This window comes from Salmo trutta, chromosome 14 (assembly GCF_901001165.1).
Source record: "Salmo trutta chromosome 14, fSalTru1.1, whole genome shotgun sequence".
NCBI classification, from domain to species: Eukaryota; Metazoa; Chordata; class Actinopteri; order Salmoniformes; family Salmonidae; genus Salmo; species Salmo trutta.
The window spans coordinates 27414092-27436472 of NC_042970.1; the positions used below are offsets into that span (position 1 = coordinate 27414092).

Here is a 22381-nt window from a genome sequence, read left to right on the forward strand (position 1 = left end):
GTTGCAAATGTTGGAGAGACAGACAGCGAGGTTTATACAAATCTCCACTGTTGAAAACAAAATGTTATTCTAAAAGAAATGTGAGATAATGTCTAGATGATTTTTATAGTGGCGATAAAGTTTATAAATTGTCTGGCTTGGCTGATGAGACAGTGGATTGCGCAGTCAGATGGAACAGAGTAAATAGGAATTTTAATGTCATAGATTTAGCCGGTGGTAACTTGTGGAATAGACATCGGCTGGAATGCGGTTTTAACCAATCAGCATTCAGGATTAGACCCACCATTGTATAAAGGGAAATAGTGCGTTCTCTAGAATACCCTTCAAGCGAATCAGAAACAAGTATTCAACAAAGCCATTCTATAAAGCCCTTTATTCTAGTCTATGATATCAAAAGGTTAAACAATAAGATATGCAAAATACAAATTAAAAAAGCGATACATAATGATACAAAATATTTTGTAATATCAATATTTATATCAATATATATTAATTAATCATACATTTAATAATTCATTTATTTGCTAAATTCATGACAATCATTACTAGAAATTATTGGGATTTAAAAAATCTGAGTGAAACAACCCAAATATTTTCACACTAGGAAGTGACATCATGTGTTGTCAACATGGTAAAGGCACGCCTCCTTCATAGCAATGAGGAGGGCATGAGATAAACCCTGGCACATTCTGAGATAGACAGACATTCAATTGACTGCTACTGTGCTAAATTCAGGATTGTCATCTGCATGAATATGACTTCTCCACGGACATTTGGATTCTCTCTCAATAGCAACAGAGCGTCGGGACCCAGCTGGGGAGTGTTTTGTCGAGCTCTGCTCTGCTGGCGAGTTGCAGAGCACAGGGAGATAGAGAAGGAATAAAAAACCTTGCATACACTTTAGCCGTGTTACTGTTGGATTGTATATTCTTTTAGATTAGCAGGCAGATCAGATCGACAGGCATTCCCACGCAATAAACCTTGCTGTCTGTCTCTCCGACATTTGCAACATTGTGACAAATGGAGGGAAGCAACAATTTCCCTCTTCACTTGATCTGCCTGAAACTGACTTACCCCGGCGCGTATCCTTTTGTGTCAGAGACCCAGGCGTCCTCCTCAGTCAATCCCCCAAGATTGTCTGTGAGTTAACCCGGCGGACAGAGCCCCCTCCTTAGCCCCCCTCCCCCTGTCTGTGTCCCCAGTTTCTCTCTATTCCTGCTTCGCTATAGTTTCTATTTACCTTTGCTAAACTACCCTCCTCTTTCTGCTAAGATCTCTTTCTTTCTCTCTCTATCTAGCTCGCTCACTCTCTTTCGCTCTCTCCCTCCCACTTCTTGCCATCTCCCTTCCCTAGCTTCTTCAAAGCCAGCAGTGCTCTATTCTATCCAGGATGCTTGCTACATGATCTCTCGGAACACAGCGTTCGACGCTGCTCTCTCGCTGCCTGATGCCGGAGCTGTCTCAGATTTTCATCTCAAGAACGGCAGGATGCTCCTGCACAGGGATTGATCCCCCCTTTTTCCCTCTCGTTCTCCCCTTCCCCTCCCCTTTCCTAATCTCCCGCCCTCTGACCCTCACCCCCACTTCTCTTTCCCGACACCCCTTCCCATTCTTTCTCACCCCAAGCCTCCTCTGCCCCTCTCTGCTCTTACCCCCTTGACCATGTTGCCATGTGTCTGCTGGCTCCAGCCTCTCCTCGTCTTGCTGTCCTCTGTCTTACGGGCTCAGGGGGAAAACTGCCCAGCGAGCTGCCTGTGCCCAGACCCCCACACTGTGGACTGCAGCGGCCGTGGACTCATCCGTCTTCCTGATGAAATCCCCTTGGACGTCCGCAGGCTCCTTCTGTCTGACAACTGTATCCCCCGCATTCCCTCTGACTTCCTAGTGCTCTACAGTGACCTGGTCTACCTGGACCTACGGAACAACTCTTTGTCCCACATCGAGCCAGGCACCCTCAGCACCTCTTCCAGGCTGGTGTTTCTGGACTTGGGCAGCAACAACCTGACTGAGATCCCCTCGGGGACCTTTGGGCAGTCCCGTAGCCTGATCAAACTCCGCCTGGGCAATAACCCCTATCTGAGCAGGGTCAATGAGGATGCATTCCTAGGCCTCACCTCCCTGCGTGAACTGGAGCTGGAGCGTAACGCCCTGTCTGGCCTTCAGGTGGGGGCGCTGAGCCAGTTGCCCTCTTTACGGGTGGTGAGACTGGAGGGCAACCCTTGGGTGTGCAACTGCAACTTTGCCAACCTGTTTGGATGGCTGGAGGAAAACAGTCAAAAGCTTCCAAATGGTAAGTGTCTTCATCAGGGGGATGTTAGTTTACTTACAGCTGGCTTGACCTAAATAAAGGAAAGTCATGCAACATTAAGATTATATTATCTCAGCAAATCCTCTGTCATGCCATTGCTCTGTGTTCTATTTATATTTTCCCAGTAGAAAGAGGAACCCCTTCCTCTATTCTAATTTTGGCTCCCTCTTTCTTTTCCTGCCCTAACCCACAGTGCCAGGGAGAGTAATGAAAGACAATGAGAGACGAGCTCTAGGGGGAAACCTTCAGGGGGATGGTCTCAGATACATTTCACTACAGACTGTCTGCAGCTTCATCCACATCAGAAAAAAAAACAAACAACAGAAAGTCAACACCTCACGTTTACAATTCTGCTTGAGCATGAGATTTATGTTACCATGGTTGTGTGTGTAGTGTACTGTCCAAGCCAAACACCTGCCTCTTCCCTCAGGCCGGTGGTCTATCAATGTTTCACTAAATCAATAAATTAGTGAGTGCTGTTTGTATGACCACTGTAACCAAGCTCGCCCTCCCTCTCTCCTTCCTGGTGGTGGAAGCTGGAGCCCATCCAGTCCTTTACTATTGTGTTTCTGCCTGGGGGAGTTAGGTAACGTTACGGCACTGATGTGTTGGCGTGGGCCCCCTCTCTCTCTGTGTCTCAGGGACACTCTCAGAATGTGTGCACAGCACACAAATATGAAAAACAACAAAAGACAAAGGGGATTACAATTCTCCCACAGGAGTGTGTATCCCACAAAGGGTAACGTCTGCTTACATGGAGATGATTAGACTGAACATCCAAACCCAGCAGTTATTGTTGTGGGATTCATGTGTTTATAATGCAGAGGGAAACAAAGCTTAATTGTAGAGATTTGCATTTCTTCCACTCTTTTCAGGGTAGAAATGTAACAAACCTCAGACTACAGGATACACAGTAGCCAACTAACCAATCCAATAGATTCATATTTTAGAACTTTCAGATTTGACTCCACATTACTCCAATCACCATTTGTTGTATTTAGATAAACTAACAAGCCACATGTTGTTTGCTTGACATCACATTTGAATAGTATTTAGATATTGTCCTTGAAAATGCAAATATTGTCCTTGTTTATTTGTTGATGTCTATTCATAATAATCATTCAAGCAAGGCTGTGTATAGCCCACCAGATAATACTATATAGAACCACTAACATGTAGGACACTTTGTTGTTAGAATATTACGGTCCAATAGTTCAGGTGTGCTTAATCTAGATACCCCAGATGATATGTTTCACACTGTGAATGTAAATATGTGTACTGTATTCAATTCCAAGGTAAAGCCTCACAGCATAAAACATCATGAATACGTTGTCGGCATATGAACCAATAGACAAAGTACATAAATAAGCATGCACAGCTGTCACTGTCTCCAAGCCAAGGTCGTTCCACGGAGGACATACTGTAACATGATGATCTACACACTTATGGGACATCAACACATTGTAATGACAAACATTGACCCTTCTCATCTTACTGTATCTGTATCCTTTTGCAAATATGATTTCCTTACTGGGTTTGATGGATAAAGGATTACTTAGATAAACTAAGATATACAATCTATAATTCAGGCAAACTGGGTAAAGCTGACAACAGCCCAGGGATCCTTTCCATTATATCTGTGTGATACATTACTCTGTGGATATGGACATCATGTTCACATAACCTTACTTTGTTCTTCTTCTTTAATCATAGGAATGCAAGGACAACAGTAGTTATGTTTTATAGAGACTTGTGTGGAGACAAATCATATTTCTAATATTATTTTCTACCCTATGCAAGCAGTGGGTGGACATTGCAAATCACTGACAACTAACAAAAACATCCTCACACATTTAGTTTGTGCATTAGCATGTCATTGTCATCCCTCTCCCTCCTCCTCAATAATAAAGCAACCACAAAAAGTTGGGGCTGTGTGAGAAAGAGAAGTTGATGAATTGTCAGGAATACCTCGTTCTCCATGGTAAGAGACTGCAAATGCATTCATCACTGGTCCTCAGTGTTGTCTACTGCAGGCTGTAATGAATTCTATTAGAGACGCTGGCCAAGCACACATCAGCAACAGTGAACAAGAGGCCATGGGCCCAGCGAGCCAACCCCTCTGGAAAATCTGCCAACTGGGCCGAGAGATGCACTCTCAAATTGAGTTAGCAGTGAAGCTTTTCACCTCATGTAAGGCACTTATATTCAAACCAGTGAGTGTTTACTGTGTGACCTGGCTAGGAGGCTTTAGCATAAGACTGGTCAAAACCACCTGCCAAAGATTAAAAAAACATTTAGCGTCATCAACCACACCCACTGATGTTTAACAGACGTCAGTTAAACATCTAGTTTTGATTTACATTTGGTTGAGTTGTCAACTAACGTGAATTCAACGTGAAATTAACAAAACATTTCACCATGTCATTGGATTTAGGTTAGAAGTTTGGTAAAAAAAAGTATGAAAAGCCCTTATGTTGATGACTTTTTGTTAATCCAATCAGTTTTCCACATTGATTCAAAGTCATCACATAGATTTCCTTAGTTGAAATGACGTGGTGAAATGACATTTTTGTCCAGTGGGCACTCACACATACTTTATGTTGCGGTAGACCTGAAGAACACTTTGCAGTTTTTGTCAGAATTGGGAATATGAGTGATATTTACTGCTGAATGCATTTGCAATTTAGCATTTCATAGAGCACAGGGGCACAGTGTTCTGGAACTGCCTCTGCGCTCAATAAAAATAAGAAATGTTGCTGATGCATATACATGAAGTCAACAAAGCTGTAAATCTGAAAACAAAAGGAGAACTTATGATTTGAAGTCCCTGGCTGCAGCTCCAGAGGCCTTTTCAAGTAAATGTAATTTCCCATGTGGGTCTGGGATATCAGAAGTGAAATCATCCTTGTACAGGTTTGCTGAGAATCTGTCTAACGATCTAACCAGTCTCTTCTCAACTGCTCACATTGTAAAGGAATTGTTGTGAACCACACCTACAGAAACTGTTCCCAAGGACAAATTATAGAGTCAGACGCACCTACACGCTGCTAACAATACTAAGTTGGTATTGCTGAATTGTTGGTATGCGTTGGTGTGAAAACTTCAAACCGCCCTAAATATTCTCTGAGTATTATGAAATGACCTGATTCATGAGTGGTGATTTTTGTGTGTGCAGGTGTGCATGCATGTTTGGGGTTGGAGCTGTTGACCACCACTATTCCTGCAGTGACAGATGAACAGTCATTTATGGAACGAGGTTGATTTGATAAGCTCCTGAATAAGTATCAACCCTTCACAGAACCATGATCAGTATCCTCCTTAGGTGTATGATTTGTCATACAGTAATGCAACCCTTTAATTCTGAGCTAAAATGGTAGTGGTTAGGATGGATACACAAACCGCATCAACAGACAGTTTATGTTACCAGAATAGACATGGAAACATGGAATAATTAAACATGGACACATTCCTCTATCCGTATCTGTCAAATCATTCCCAAATTACCATACAGGAATCTCCGTCAGATCTACAGGAATCTCCCTCTGTCCTAATCCTGTTGTTTCTCGTTGTGGATATGATTTTATCATGGATTAGACCCTGTCTAGCAGCAGCAGGAGCCATTTTGTGCCTGTTCTCTCATGCTAATTTCCCATGTGCTAGATACCAGTCCACTGCACTACATACTAGCATGTCTCTGTTTGCATAACTGTGATTGGGTCACTGTGCTGAGTGGGTTGTAAATGCCTAAAATCCTGGGCTTTTATGGATTAAAAGCGTTGCTGTCCAGATGACTGTTTTACAAAATGGACAAATGCATAAGACACATATATACTGTAGCTATACCTGTTGATAATGTATTTGAATCCATCTTGACTGTAGATCCCCATATACAGTCATTAGATAATGTGACTGTTGTAAAATGATTAATGACTGATCTTAATCTGAATCATGTGTCATGATGACCCACCTTGCATATCAATTGACAACCTCTCTCCATAAACCTGCCAAGGATTCAGTCTTTGTAATCAGATGTTTGTCAGTCCACTCCTCTAAGGAGACGTTCCTGTATGCAGGTCTGCCTGTGTGCCACTAATCAGGCACCTAAATGTTTCATTAGGGGAATGAGTACAAACATGATCCACCCCTGTCTCCAGTGCTCTTGGGTTAAGGATGAACAAAGGCCATGCATCATTTAGAGCAACACAGTTCTATAGCACAGTAGCCAGCTGGGTAACAGGAGCCACAGACACAGACAGGGCAGGACAGGGCAGAGCAGCTCCCATGGGTCCCTTGGGCCAGTGTCTGAGGCCTAATGTGTCACAGCTATCAACACCATTCATGATCCACTGCTCATGTGACAGGATCAAAGCCTGAATTTTCCTTCACAGCCTATTAGGTTACTTCCCAGAGAGCTTCTACCACACTGCATGAGCAGCTCTCTAAGTATGACGCCACTGTGAATTCACTTGCTCTCCACATTACTGTCGCATATACAGTATGGAGTTAACATTGCATTACATTACACAATTATCAACTGTCTTTGCCTCGGGCATGGATGTCAGGGAAAATGTATTATTCCACTTAAGGAGTGAACATTATATATAATGAGGGTTACATTGAGAAAATTGGACCTCTCTGAAATGAAAATGGATGGCCCTCCCTTCAGCAAAATATATTTTACCGAAACGAATAATTAAAACATAAAGTGCATAGCAGAGAACATGCCTACCGTTTACCCTCACTTCTTGGACAGACCAGAGCCTTAGATATGCCATTTTAGAAACGGTTCTTTGTCCTGTAAGCATTACATGGCAACGCAGGAATTTTGATAGTGCACAGGGCTGCCAACCAGAAGGTTGTGGGTTCACAGACCACAGTGGACAAGAGTAGGGGTGGAAATATCACCTTTATAGTAAAAGCATTACACAAATCGATCGTATTTGCAGGTCCAAGAAAACATTGCCTTTTATAAAAATGTAATTTTACATATTAGCAGAATGTTTTTAAGTACCACACAAATTACCGAAATGACAGGCTAAGAATGGACAGAGCGATTGTTCTATGTGTTCATCTGATCATATTTCTCCAATGCCAAATCAAGTCTTGTTTGCAACGAAACTGTCCCTGTTAGCAAATAATTAAATCTGAGATGTCATTAGGAATCTGAGTATGGTACTTTCAAAAGGGGCTCCTGACTGGCGTAGCGGTCTAAGGCACTGCATCTCAGTGCTAGAGGTGTCACTACAGGCTGTATCACAACTGGCTGTGATTGGGAGTCCCATAGGGCGGTGCTCAATTAGGCCAGCGTCGTCTGGGTTAGGGATTGGCCGGGGTAGGCCATCATTGTAAATAAGAATTTGTTCTTAACTGACTTGCCTAGTTAATTAAAGAAATAAAACAAGTTAGGCCTACCTTTCCACACTAGACGAGTAGATCTACCGACGCAGAAATATTTAAGCTTTAACTACTGGCTACTCTTCTTACGTGGTTTAAACCAACAAGAGGTCACAAGTGTTTCCCTAAAAGCTGTCTGGGTTTAAACACTTTCTATTGTACAGAAAGTGAATAGCTGAATCTATTGATAGTGACAGATTTAGATTACTTCCCAAGCCAAGTACAGTTTTTGTCTCCTCGGCTATAAAAGGTTGTAGCTCAGCCTCTGAATGTCAAATAAATGAAACAATGATATCCCCATATACATCGGAGTCTTTCCCAGATATTTTCCTGGATATTTTAAAGCATCACAGAAAGAAGCGCTGTTATCGATCACTTTATATAATCAGATCTGTTTTATTTTCTTCAAAATCTTAAGCTAACAAGGGGTAGGCCTGTACTTTTTGCCATTTTCTTCAACAAAATGTAGGCCTAAGGAATACCCTTTCATACCCAGTCAGTTCGACTCCTGGTTTTAACTTAACTGCCCTGACACAGAGGTAGGCTATTTAAGAAGTACCTGGTGGGTGGAGGAATTGGCCAATTAATCTATGGATGTAGCACCCTATAGACTAATTTTGTCTGTCAAACAGGTAGGCCTAACTATTATTTCTTAAATAGGAAGAAATAGCCTCCTGAGTGGCACAGCGGTCTAAGGCACTGCATCGCAGTGCTAGTGTGACCGATGTGAAAGGGCTAGCTAGTTAGTGGTGGTGCGCGCTAATAGCGTTTCAATCGGTGACGTCACTCACTCTGAGACCTTAAAGTAGTTCGTGGCACGATGGGTAACGATGCTTCGAGGGTGGCTGTTGTCGAAGTGTGCAGAGGGTCCCTGGTTTGAGCCCAGGTAGGGGCGAGGAGAGGGACGGAAGCTAAACTGTTACACTAGAGGTGTCACTACAGACCCGGGTTTGATCTCGGGCTGTATCACAATCAGCTGTGATTGGGTGTCCCATAGGGCGGTGCACATTTGCTGTCCGGGTTAGGAGAGGGTTTGGCCGGGGGGACTTTACTTGGCTCATCGCGCTCTAGTGACTCCTTGTGGCGGGCCGGGTGTCTGCAGGCTGACATCGGTCATCAGTTGAACAGTGTTTCCTCTGACACATTGGTGCGGCTGGCTTCCGGGTTAAGCGGGTGGGTGTTAAGATGTGGTGTTTGGCGGGGTCATGTTTCGGAGGACGCATGTCACATGTAAACAAAATAACAAACACGACAGCCAACAGTTCCGTCAGGTACATTGACAAAACGGAAAACAACTACCCACAAACCCCAAAGGAAAACAGGCTGCCTAAGTATGGCTTCCAATCAGAGACAACGAAAGACACCTGCCTCTGATTGGAAACCATACCCGGCCAAAACCTGGAAAACAAAACATAGAACTAGAATACTAGAAAAGCCCCACCTATAAACAGAAAACCCCAAACCACCCAACACAACCACCTGTCATTCCCTGACCGCACTACTATGGCAAATTACCTCTTACAAGGGTCAGGACGTGACAGTACCCCCCCCCCCCCCCCCCCCAAAGGTGCAGACCCCGACTGCACCCAAACAAAAACCCAACAAAAACAACCCCAAACACAAAGGGAGGGAAGGGAGGGTGACGAACGTCTATGGCGGCTCATGCGCTACACCCAGACCCTTCCTCTGCCTCCGATCCTCCAGAAACGGAGGTGGCTCTGGATCAGGGCGTAACCCCCATTCCGCCCGCAGATCCCTCCGCTTCTGTAACCCTGGCCTGTGGATCATTATCGGAGGAATCGGACTGTAGATCCTTACCGGAAGCTCTGTGCTGTAGACCACCGCTGGAGGATCTGTGCTGTAGACCACCGCTGGAGGATCTGGGCTGCAGACCGTCGCCGGAGGCACCGGGCTGAGGGGCGTCGCCGGAGGCTCCGGGTTGAGGAGCGTCTCTGTAGGTTCCGGACTAAGGACCTTCGCTGCAGGCTCCGCGCCATGGGTCATCACTACTGGTTCCGCGTCATGGATAATCACTGGAGGCTTTGTGCCATGGATCATCACTGGAAGCTCCGGGACATGGGTTATCACTGGAGGCGTCGTGCCATGGATCATCCATACAAGCTCCGGGCCATGGATCATCACTGGAGGCTTCGTGCCTTGGATCATCCCTATGGGCTCCGGGCCATGGATCATCACTGGAGGCTTTGTGCCATGGATTAACACTACAGGCTCCGGGCCATGGATCATCACTGGAGGCTTCATGCCATGGATTATCACTGGAGACGTCGGACCATTATTAGAGGCTTCCTTCGGGGCGCTGGAACTGGTCTCACCGAACTGGGGAGACGTACTAAGGGCCGAGTGCTCAGGCTGTACCGGGTTATGGATGCGCACTGGAGGTCTGCTACGTGGGGCTGGCATAGGAGGCGCCAGGCTAGTCACACACACCTTCAGGCTAGTGTGGGGAGCAGGAACAGGATGTACTGGGCTCTGGTGACGCACTGGATGTCTGCTATGTGGGACTGGTATAGGAGGCACCAGGCTAGTACCACATACCTTCGGGCTAGTGCGGGGAGCAGAAACAGGGCGTACTATGGTGGCGCACTGGAGATAGAGTACGCGGAGCAGGCACAGGGTACACTGGGTCTTGGAGACGCACTGGAGGTCTGGAGCGCACGGCCTGCGCAACCCATCCTGGCTGGATGGTCACTGTAGCCCGGCACGGGCGGAGCGCTGGCACATTGCAAACTGGGCTGTGCTGGGGAATGAGGTCTGCTGTGCGTAGAGCAGGCGCAGGATAAACTGGGCCGAGGAGATGCACTGGCGGCCAGATGCGCTGAGCAGGCACACTCCTTCCTGGCTGAATGCCAATCTTTGCCCGACAACGATGAGGAGCTTGCACCGAGCGCACCGGGCTTTGAATGCGTATGGGCGATACAGTGCACATTTCCACATAGCTCGGTGCTTTCTTCGTCACCTGCTCCCCACGGTAAGCACGGGGAGTTGGCTCAGGTCTCCATCCTGACTTAGCAAAACTCCCCGTGTGCCAACCCCAAAAGAAATTTGGGGCTGCCTCTCGCACTTGCATATTGGTGGATATAACGCCTCATAATATCGCCGCTCCGTTGTTGCTGCCTCAATCTCCTCCTTCGGTTGGCGATACTCCCCAGCCTGCCTCCAGGGTCCTTTCCCGTCTAATATCTCCTCCCAAGTCCACGACTCCAAGTACTTCTCCTGTTGCTCCCTTCCACGCTGCTTGGTCCTTTGTTTGAAGGGTTATTCTGTCACGGCTGTTTGAAGGAGCGGACCAAGATGCAGCGTTTTCGTAGTTCCACATATTTATTTAAACGTGAAACTTAATGCAATACATAAATAACTTGAAAATACAAAAACAACAAACTGTGACGCAGGAGGAACAAACACACTCACAAAAATAATAACCCACAAACCACAATGAGAAAAACCCTTACTTAAATATGATCTCTAATCAGAGGCAATGAGGATCAGCTGCCTCCAATTAGAGATCAAACCCAAACAATCCCAACATAGAAATAGACAAACTAGAACCTAAACATAGAAATAAAAAACATAGATAAACCAAAAACACCCCCTGTCACGCCCTGCCCTACTCTAGAAAATGACATCTCACTAGGGTCAGGACGTGACATAGACACTGTATTCTCAGCACCCAGAACCAAACAGTCTGTCAAGAGACTGTGACAGGGACTGAGGAACCTGTCTGTCATGTGTAGGAAATCAAACTAGGATGTTTGTCTGGTAGACAGACAGTATTTTGGAGGATTTGTGTAACAGGTGTCCACTGAAGCTTAGAGCTCTATTCAATCCGCATCGCGGAAGTTAAGCTTTACAGCGTGTTTGATATTTATAGGCAATATTCCTGCTTTGTCAGAAAATGCAGTAAATGCTGCATATGTCGGCTAAATCGGAAATTACCTTTACATCTGTAGCGCTTGAATAGAGCCCTTAGCGTATGTAAATTACACTAATACTGTATATGACCGGAGGCACAGTTGCCCTAATCCAAGGCTCTGCTCACTGAAAAACTCTCTCCATTTGGGGAGAAAAAGCTGTGGGTGGACCATGGTGCGTTATATAACCTATTTGTTCTCTATTAAAGAAATGGTAATAGCATGAAACTGCTCCATTTCCACAAGAATCAAGGCCCATTGTTTTCAGTTTTAAATGATTTCACCCTTTTTCAGTAATTTCCACATACCGAAAAAGTGTCTGTGGCCTCCTGCATAATGTATCTATAAAAATAATGTGTTAACCACAAGATAATCAGCACAGGTAAAAAATATCCGCTGTCACCTAAGAAGGGATTCATTTAGTGTTGGAGGAAAATAGGGCCCGTCGTCGTACCCCACTAGGTGCAGGATATCGTAAATACAGTAACTCCAACAGGACTCTGCAGGCAAACTTTGCTCTCCAATCTCATTAATCAAAGTGTAGGGAGATGCTGGGGTAGAATTACCAGAGACAGGCCCATCTCAGAGCCTAAGGCTGGGTCTCCTGGGTCATGAGTTTGCCATGCAAAGTGCCGTGTGAAAAGCAGAGGCCATTCATCTCTTATTCAAGTTGACAATACAGCTGGTTTTAGCAATGTAAAGGATCCCAAGACTGTATCCAACTCCTCTCAACTTTGAGTGGAATTTCTATGCAGCCTCTTTATAAACTTTCTTGGGCTGTCCAGGTGAACTTTCCATCTGACCATGCAATCCCATTTTACACCTGTTGTGTAACATGGGAAGCCTATAATGTATAGGTGGTGAACATTTACACTGTAGTGAAAAAGCTACAGTATTGTTAGGTGTATGACGTTGTCATGCACTTCAAAGTTTTATGCGGAATAGCAATGATTTTAAATGAGTGGATATTTTACATTTAAGTAATTTAGCAGATGCTCTTATCAAGAGCGACTTACAATTAGTGCATTCATCTTAAGATAGTCAGGTGAGACAACAACACATCACAATCGTATCATGTACATTTTCCCTCAACAAAGTATTTATCAGCAAAGCCAGTGCTAGCGGGAAAATACGTTGGGGGTGCCGTGAGAGTTATTTAAGATTGTTAAGAAAATAAAACAGATCTGATTATATAAACAGCGCTTTGGTCCGCAATGATTTATGCTAGAAACAAGCTGTAAAATACAGTGGAAAGAAACTAAGGTAACACTTTACTTGACACCCAGTGTCATAACATGTCATAACAGGTCATAACCATGTCATAATATGTCATAACAGCTGGCATAACTTATCATAACCTGTCATAATATGGTCATAACACTGTGAAAACCAATATTTACACCTGTTGTGACATATATTGCATTATATTTCTGTGTCAAACCCCACAGAAATATGATGAGATGAACACATAGGCCTATCTCTCTGTCCATTCTTGTGTGGAATTTGATTTATAAAAAAGACTCTGCTAATATGAAAAATGATGTAGAATGTTAAAAAAATACAATGCAATACTTTTACTATAAAGGAGATCTTTCCCCTCTTGTCCATGGTGGTCTGTGAACCCACAACCTTCCGTCCGCCATCCCTGCGCACTATCAAATTTCCTGCATTGCCATGTAATGCTTACAGGACGAAGAACAGTTTCTAAAACTGCATATCTAAGGCAAAGCACTGGTCTGTTCAGAAAGTGAGAGTAAACGGTAGACATGTTCTCTACTATCCACTTTCATTCATTATTTTGGGTATAGGGGAGGGTCACTTGCTTTTTTCAGGGAGGATTTAGGTGAAATATATTTTGCTGATGAGAGGGCCATCCATTTTCATTTCAGAGAGGTCCGATTTTCTCCATGTAACACTCATTATAAATAACGTTCACTCCCTTAGGAGAAATAATTAGCCCCAAACCCCACATTTATTAAAATTTGTTTTTTCCCTGGTAAGTAGTTTCCTTTCATTTGAAAGTTTGTTTCTTAAATCCTTTGTTGTTGTTGTAATGCATTCTTTACAGTCATGCTTTTTTTCATTATATTTTAAACTTGTAGAAAATACACTTTATGACACTATCATGAAGCATTATGACCATCCTCTGTCACTTTACTTGGACTAAGAAAATACACTTTATTACACTGTCAAGAAGCATAATCATATAAGCCAGATAGGTCTATCACACACATGACGTTATGTCAGTCATCAGTCAAAAAGAGGGTGTCAAGTAAAGTGGGTGTCAAGTAAAGTGTTACTGAAGCTACTGACTACGATGCACATGGGAATTTCATTGTTCCGTTTCTTTGACATTCATAGGCTGAGCTACAGCCATCTATAGCCGAGGAGAGAAAACATAGAATTTGCTTTGGAAGTAATCTAATTCTGTCACTATAAATTGATTAAGATATTCATTTTATGTACAATAGAAGATGTTTAAGCCCAGACAGCTTTTTGTGACCTTCTCTCATTGTTTTAAGCCACGGAAAAAGAGTAGCCAGTAGTTAAAGCTTAAATTGTTCTGCGTCGGTAGGTCTATTCTGTCTGGGGTGGAAAGGTAGGCCTAACTTTTGAAAGTGCCATGCTCAGATTCCTAATTGCATCTCAGATTTAATTATTTGCAAACAGGGACAGTTTCGTTGCAAACAAGTCCCACTGATTTGGCATTGGAGAAATATGATGAGATGAACACATAGGCCTATCTCTCTGTCCATTCTTGTGTGGAATTTGATTTATAAAAAAAGACTGCTAATATGAAAAATGATGTAGAATGTTACAAAAAAATTATCTGACATGCAAATACAATGATAGATTCATAAAATACTTTTACTGTAAAGGAGATCTTTCCCCTCTTGTCCATGGTGGTCTGCGAACCCACAACCTTCCGTCCGCCATCCCTGCACACTATCGAATTTCCTGCATTGCCATGTAATGCTTACAGGACGAAGAACAGTTTCTAAAACTGCATATCTAAGGCAAAGCACTGGTCTGTTCAGAAAGTGAGAGTAAACGGTAGACATGTTCTCTACTATCCACTTTAATTTATTATTTTGGGTATAGGGGAGGGTCACTTGCTTTTTTCAGGGAGGATTTAGGGGAAATATATTTTGCTGATGAGAGGGCCATCCATTTTCATTTCAGAGAGGTCCGATTTTCTCCATGTAAACATCATTATAAATAACAGTCACTCCCTTAGGAGAAATAATTAGCCCTGTGCCACCAGATGCTCCCGGATTATGAGCAAACACATAGTCAGATGACGAGAGAGCAGCTGGAGTGGTGTTCTCTGGGAAAATACATGTCTCCATCAGGGTCAAAAAGGGCAACATAGACTGAGATGAACTCAGCCATATTGACAGCAGATCGGCAGTTCCAAACGCTGCTGGAGACTAGGAATTCCACATGGGTTGTGCATGCAGGGTACACTAAATTAGAAGGGTTGCAGCTACGGGGTGGGGAACGTCTGTTAAACCTACAGGGAGAGGAGCGAACTGGGATGGGAAACACAGATACTTGCCAAAGCTACAAAATAGCAAAATGAGATTATCAGAAAATAACTAGGTAAAATAATCAAGTGAGAGTGGTTTAAAGCCTTCCTCTCTTTCTTCCTTGAATAACTCCATAGAACAACTCTGCAGATCAACTGTAACATAATCCTTTGGCACCTTACATTTATAAAAAAATATGAGAAAACCAGCCGCATTCCACACTGCATGGATGGCAAGTTCTAAAGCAGAGTGGATTGTAATGTTGACAGCAGAACATGATGAGCTGTGCGTGTGTGTTTGTGAGAGACTGAGAAAACATATATGCATGCATGCTTTGGCATGTGGCCCACCTCCAATAGGCTTTCTCTCTGCCCACCTGTGAGTTAACATTTTCATTGATATGTCTAGCTTTTTCATCCCAGTGTAAAGAGCCAATTTATTTACTGTATGCGGTTGTCCTCCCAAGCGGCCAGCCTTGTTCGAGTAGAAAAATGTTATCTAATTTTATACCTTTGCTAGGTGTTGTCATGCTTAAACTGTGTTGACAATGGCTTGTGCTGTAACTATGCAACAACGTTATGGGGTGAAAGGGATGTGGTCGGCTGTACAGTGATGAATGTAGAGGTCAGAAGTCAATAAGAGTGTCAGTGTCGGTGACTAACCAGTGCCCTGCAGAGCTCATGTGTAAGACAACTATAAACATGCCTTTCAATCAAAAAAGCCACTATGTATCGAATCAATTCTCTTCATCACGTGGACTTGAGTCAGATATGTTTCTCTACAAGCTAAACAGCCATGATTGTAATGCAGCACACTATACAGGAGCTAATTAGACCAATTAATCAGCGGTTTAACCTTGCAGTGTTTTCAAACAACATTATTGCAGCAGCCAATGTCAAGAGGCTTGTTTGTTCATTACTTGCATTACTATTCTAGACAGCATAAAAATCAATGAGGTAGTAGATGAACGATTGCAGTATTAGCTCAGCTGGCAATTTAGTCCTGGATTGAAAGTACATACTGTAGTATTATAAGGGTGTTTGAAGTTGCCAGAATACATCATTCCATTTTGTATCTGTTCAGCTTTGGGAATTATATAGCCAAGCCACCTGAAAATCTCTCTCACACAGTGCAGACCTGAAAGCCTTCCATATGCACAGGTAGAATCAGTGGAACTACTACAGCCTGTAATCTAGCCAGCTCTCTCATCTCACATCATGTTATCCCATCAGCACAGCACAGGGCATGTCAACGGCACTTCAAATATTTACTCAATGTTAACAAATTGGTTCAGTGAGGCTATGATCCACAGCTCATGTCACCTTGGGACTCAGAATTAAGACTAATGACATTACGATGGAAAAATACCCATGGTTTGTTCTTTCCTCAAAATGGGATGAGTGGAAACTAACCTTGAAATCCACAATGTGATGTCGTTTTTGTCATTGTAAACGATCTGTCAAAGTGACTTGGACACTGGTGAGCATGACAGACCGATTTATTATGGTTACATCTTGAGATGAGTTCAGTGAATGTACTCCTTATCTCTGGTTGTCCCAGACAATGCTGTAAATAAAAAACAGAGGTTATTCCAAGTGATTTGTTTGGTTAATTGACTTCTATTTACCCCCAAGGGTCATAATTCATAGAATTTGAAACCAATCCAGACTTTCCATTTAATAAATAAGACATAATAAAACGAGTATTGGGATAACAAAAACTCTTTGTAAGTTATTATTGCATTTAGAGGTCAATATCTCGATAGTTATGAGAATTGCTGTTATTTGTGAAGGTTAATATAGTTGTTTCTGCTAGAGGGGACAGTTTGTTTTACATGATGATAATGTGATAATGGGGACTCTATGTCTGGGGTTTCTGTGTGGTCCTAATCCCATTCCTCTTCCTTGTCCCCTTGTAGGAGTGGAGGGCATGGAGTGTTCATTACCCATGGACGGCAGACGGGTGTCCCTGAGCCAGCTATCACAGGACAGCTTCCGGGAGTGTCAGATCACCCTTACCTTAACAGACTTACTCATCATCATATTTTCTGGCATCTCTGTGTCCGTAGTGGCCATCATGACCAGCTTCTTCCTGGCCTCCATTGTCCACTGTTTCCAGCGCACAAGCAAAACCACTAAGGGAGATGAGGAGGAGAGTGAGGAGTGAGACTGACTGTGTCCCTGAGCACGCCTGACCTGACACTTCATCTGGCCTGACCGTGAGACCAGACTGCTGCCCAACATGCTGCCCAACCTGCCGCCTCACACAGGTGGAGAACTGGGAGAGGAAGAGAGGGATTGAGTGGCACATTTTGCATTGGTTTGTGGGGTTTTCCAAAAGCCCTGATACGGCAGATGCTGTTCTCTCTGCATGTGTGGAAAATATATAAACATGTTCCAATGAGTTATAGTCAAAGATAGAATAGATCATTCTCTATGTCTATGGTGTTGACAGTGTGCTGTGGTTGCTCTTTAAAAGCATACTGTATAGCTCTTTAATACACACAAATTCACTGGTGGTTGATGATTCGATAGGAACACCAAGATGTAGAAAAAATATCAAACAAGTTTATAAAGAGTTGCATACTTTGCAGTTAGCTTTTCAGTGCCCAGCCTAGATCCAAACAAAGACATTATTAGACATAACATAAACGCAAGTAATACAGATTTTCAGAAAAACTATTTACATTTGGTTTGACATTTTTACATCTTACAGACGTTCATACAGAGTCATTAAACTGTGATTTATTTTGAAATGAAGTAGCTATAAGTAGCCGCAGGCTCTTAGAGCCCAAAATTAATGCACCGAGTTTTGGCTAAGTGAAAATGTTTGTTGGAGGATACAGTACGTCTCATATTGAACCAGGGCCTTAGACTGCCATTTTAATCCTTGGGCGGGCCAAAACAGCGTAAAAAGTGTACTTTCTGTGATTGAAAAACACTTTCAGTGTAAACTTAAATGACTAAAACCAGATATAAAGTATGTAAAAAAGATAATAAAGCTATATATTTTTTTTTATATATATAAACTTTGAGAACTAACAATCAGCAAAAGCTAGACAGTCAGGGAGAATTGAACACTTCAAAAGCAATGCATTTAGCAGTATTGATTTTGTTATTATGTTTGAGCATTAGAACACAGCATTAGCCAAGGCGAAATTGAATAGAATTGCAGGAAATTCACTTTAAATCTACTAAGATTTCTCTCAGCGCAAGGGATTTTTTATTTGAATTGCAGTAAATTGGCTTAAAAATGCTGAAATGTCTGTACACCATCAAGATGGGGGCCGCTAAAATGTCTGTACACCATCAAGATGGGGGCCGCTAAAATGTTCAGCCGCACCGACGAGCCGACCGCACCCAATGCCACTCGCCGAGCTACGTCCAGTATAATGGAATGTCCTGCCTTCTCAAGGAGTTCAATATGTTTTATTTTGGGACTGCCTCACAGGTTAACTAGCGTTCTGCAAAAATGGTTTTGCTGTTGCAGAATGCGATATTGATTAAGGGCAGCAGGAGGGGTAAAAGGAGTGTTCTGTGATGGAACATATAATTCATCTGACATATGCAGGTAGTCTCCGAGGTCTACGGATATGTTTATATCCAGTATATATCCACAGATGTCTGTATCAAAGGAAATATAGTAAACAAAATGCTAGAAAAAGATTTACATCTTCCAGATGATACATGTTCCCTAGACTGAGAGTTGTGAATTGTGTAAAATTCCATACATATAATCTAATAAACAATGATAATTATAGGTGTAGAACCAAAATAGAATTGATGTGTCAAATACTGCACTTTAAATGGTGACCGTTGTATCTGAGTTTGGCCCCTAACTCCACTGAGTGGACTAGTGTTGCCTATATCTGCCAAAGATTAGGTTTAGAGGAAATGGGCATTAGGGACTTCCATGTGGATTATGTAGTGTACAGTGTTGTAGAGTTGGTTCTTAATAAAAAGGAATCCACAGTATAGCCAAATAACATTGAATTGATGTAACTGTAAAATCACTTATGGTCTTCATGCAGATTGCAATTTGCTTTAAACCTTGATTAGCTTGATTAGTCAAATGTATCATTTAAGCTAGTTGGTTTCCCCTCACATGGCAAGAAGAAAATACATTTAAAGCTATGGATAAAAAAAACGGCATATTCACGAGAGGATGTCAAGCTGCAAAATGCAGAAAGCAGAGCAAAGAATAACATACACTTGGATTCTTTCTCTTAAAAAAGAGAGAACATTTATGAATGTCAAATCTTTTTTGGGAGGAATTATGAACAGGGCAAAATATCATGTGCAGCGTTTTCGAGTGTTGTGTTTCGCAATGGGGAAAAGAATAAGACAAATGTGGCCTTACATGTCTTGGAATCAATGTACACCATACAGTTGATGCACAGAGATGTCATATAAAATGGATACTTCTGAGCTCTCAGATACTATCCTTGGTTGCTCATTATGTACTGTATGTTGTTTAGTGTTGGATTTCATCCAACATTTTCAATGGGATAGTTTGAGCAATAGATGAACAACGAAGATGTCCTTTTCATGGAATATTATAGTTTATATTACAGCCCACAGATTATAGTTTCTCATACCCTGAATATGATGTTATCTATCATCAGTGTTGGATGCATATCAAACATTGGTTGTCAATGACTACAGGGGAGACCAAGTTTATAGATTTTCTTGGCAACACTGCATAGGATGGACAGCTGCATGAATTGCTTATTATTGTTTGAGAAATGATTAAATGCTTCAGTTAACCTTTCATATGACCATCATACAGTATGTGTAGCATAACATTGAGACATATAACCATAATGAAGACACTGAGATAAATATATGTCTGTTTATGCAGTTTCCTGTGAACATAGCATTGAGTATGAAGTAACAATAATAGCAATCTATTAATTGTCAAGCATGTGTCATTCACAATATTCAGTATAAAGGAAATTAATTGTCCTGACTAATCATCCACCACAGTGGGTAATGTAACCGGTATTGGTTTTACCATGAATAATCAACAGTGTGCAATAACAAATATGTCTTACATGAATCCTTAGCATAATGCAAGTTCAGGTCCTAAAAGCCACAGAAATACACCTTGTAAGTACAGCAGATAACTTCTAACTACTATGTAGTTACAGTGAAATTATATGACAAATATTTTAGTTTGCTTGGAGCAATTTTCAGCATGCCGTTTATTTAATTAATTGGACAGTTTGTAAGTTATTCATTCATTTATCGTTAGATACAAACAAAGCATGTAACCCTAGTTTTTATTTCTGCTTTCCAGATTCATATGTATATTTTTCTATTAAAGTCTATGGGATGCAACTCTTCTGTGTCTTCACATATCACATGGGAGGTCTCCTGGCTGTCTGTGCCAGTTCACCTTGACAATGGTTCTATATCCTTGAAGAACACATGTCACTGATGGATACTGTCATATGTGTTTTTCTTGACTTAAAATAAGATGATGTCACTCCACTTTATGTTTAAAAAGTTAAAAGTGGAATCAAGGCTGTTAAAAACAATTAGCATGTTTGGAAACATATGGTGTGACCTTTGTGAGCTGTCTGAATCCATGTCATAAAGATAGTACCATTCGGTTGTCAGCATTAAACTGTTTAAAATCATATGAAAGAAAGTCAATTAGGCTTCTTCTGTATTTCTGTTACCAGACCTGTAAGCCTTCACACGTAGGGACATACTATTTTGACCAGGCCATTGCATTATTCTCGTAGACTGTGAAAAGGTCATATTGTGTCAACCACATAAATCATTAGCATATATATACATGGCCTGGACATCCTCTTCATCTTTGACATGCATTGATACATTATTACCTGGTAATAAGTCACACTTCAAATGGCATATCCAATCAAATGTGGCATAGATCTGACAGTAGGCTATATGCAATCAGTTGGTAGCATTTAGGAAAATGATGTTCCTTGCACAGTTTTTTTGCTAAATTTGTAATTCCAACAAAAAAAAGCTATGAACAACATTATCAGAGCAGGATGTATAATGTATGTGTGCAAAAAACAAAACAAAAAAAAGTGCATTTTTGAAATTATGATCTGTCTTGTCCCCCCCCCCACACACACACACAGGCATACATGGACATAGAATTTCACATCACTCTTTTATAACACACTGAGGTACACTCTCTTCCCCTGTTGTGATCACTGGATACAGCAGTATACAAAAATAGAATAACTAGAGTAACTGCATTTGGTCAACTCTCAACTCACTGCTCCACCTTAACTTTCACAAACTAAACTTGTGATGATAATGAGCTAGTATATGGTACATTTCCTGATACCAGTCAGGAAGACCAATAATGGTTTGTTTGATGGGCTCAGTCAGTCCCTGAGCTCTCCTGTGTTCTGCAGTAAACATATCTGTAGTAACTGCACGCTTTGTTATCTACCACACACTGTTAGCACAAAGTGCGTATGCAAATGCTGCTCTATTTTTGGCAAGGGTGATATATATACAGAAGGAACAGACTTTAAGAAGTCCTTGTATCTCTCCCGCTCCTCTGTATTTGAGCTGGTTGGTATTGATATAATCTTTTAAAAGGAATGAAAAAATCTTTGAGGAAAAAAGGTTGATGTACTGTAATTATTCAAACATACTATGAGGCAAAGTTCAACACACAAAAGGAAATGCACTATTCCAAATGAATGGCACATATGTAAATTGTTCACTTTCACATCTGACAGGGTTGCTGCTTTTGCAGATTGCTCAGGTGACATAAGTTGCAAATAAGTTGTAAAGGAATGTCAGTTGTCTGAAATCAGCCCTCGCATCTGCGTCTTTTAGGGGAAACCATTTTATTCATTGGACATACAAAGGCTTGTGTTTTTTCCTTTGAAGATTTCTTCACATGTTCTGGCACATACGCAGGTACCTCACTGTTATGTACTATAGTGTTAATCAGGGGATGTCATCAAGCAAAGATCAGGACTGGAGAGTGATCTGACTGAAACAAGATTTCCATATAGGCAAAGAGGACATATAGGCAAAGAGAGGGGGAGTGTCTGTTAGAGGGAAAATCATCTCTGGACAATCCATACTCAAACAGCGAGGAAGGGGCATTAATAGTATGGAGTGGGTTTATCACCTGAGTGTGAGCCAATGAACAGAGCCCGGGGAGGGTGGTGTTGATGATGAGTATTCTCCTGCAACCATTTACCTCATTTGGTTGTC

The 22381-nt window shown here is 42.1% G+C and overlaps 1 protein-coding gene across 2 annotated transcripts; it reads left to right on the top strand.

Annotated features, from left to right (window-relative positions):
- Positions 1-582: 582 nt before the first annotated feature.
- On the top strand, positions 583-21762 carry LOC115207719 (leucine-rich repeat-containing protein 38). 2 transcript variants are annotated; one of them, XM_029775130.1, is made up of 2 exons: positions 583-2290; positions 17080-21762. In XM_029775130.1, exons 1-2 carry the CDS (start codon positions 1663-1665, stop codon positions 17325-17327), a joined length of 876 nt encoding a protein of 291 aa, XP_029630990.1. In that variant the 5' UTR covers positions 583-1662; the 3' UTR covers positions 17328-21762. The 2 variants fall into 2 exon arrangements, with proteins under 2 accessions (XP_029630990.1, XP_029630991.1); XM_029775131.1 differs by lacking the exon at positions 17080-21762 and adding an exon at positions 2502-4233 and having other exon boundaries at positions 585-2290.
- Positions 21763-22381: the final 619 nt, after the last annotated feature.

Excerpts from the sequence above, each read along its gene's own strand:
- LOC115207719 (XM_029775130.1), top strand. The coding sequence starts at position 1,663 with ATGTTGCCATGTGTCTGCTGGCTCCAGCCTCTCCTCGTCTTGCTGTCC. Across the intron at positions 2,291-17,079 it reads CAGTCAAAAGCTTCCAAATG|GAGTGGAGGGCATGGAGTGT; the intron begins GTAAGTGTCTTC and ends GTCCCCTTGTAG.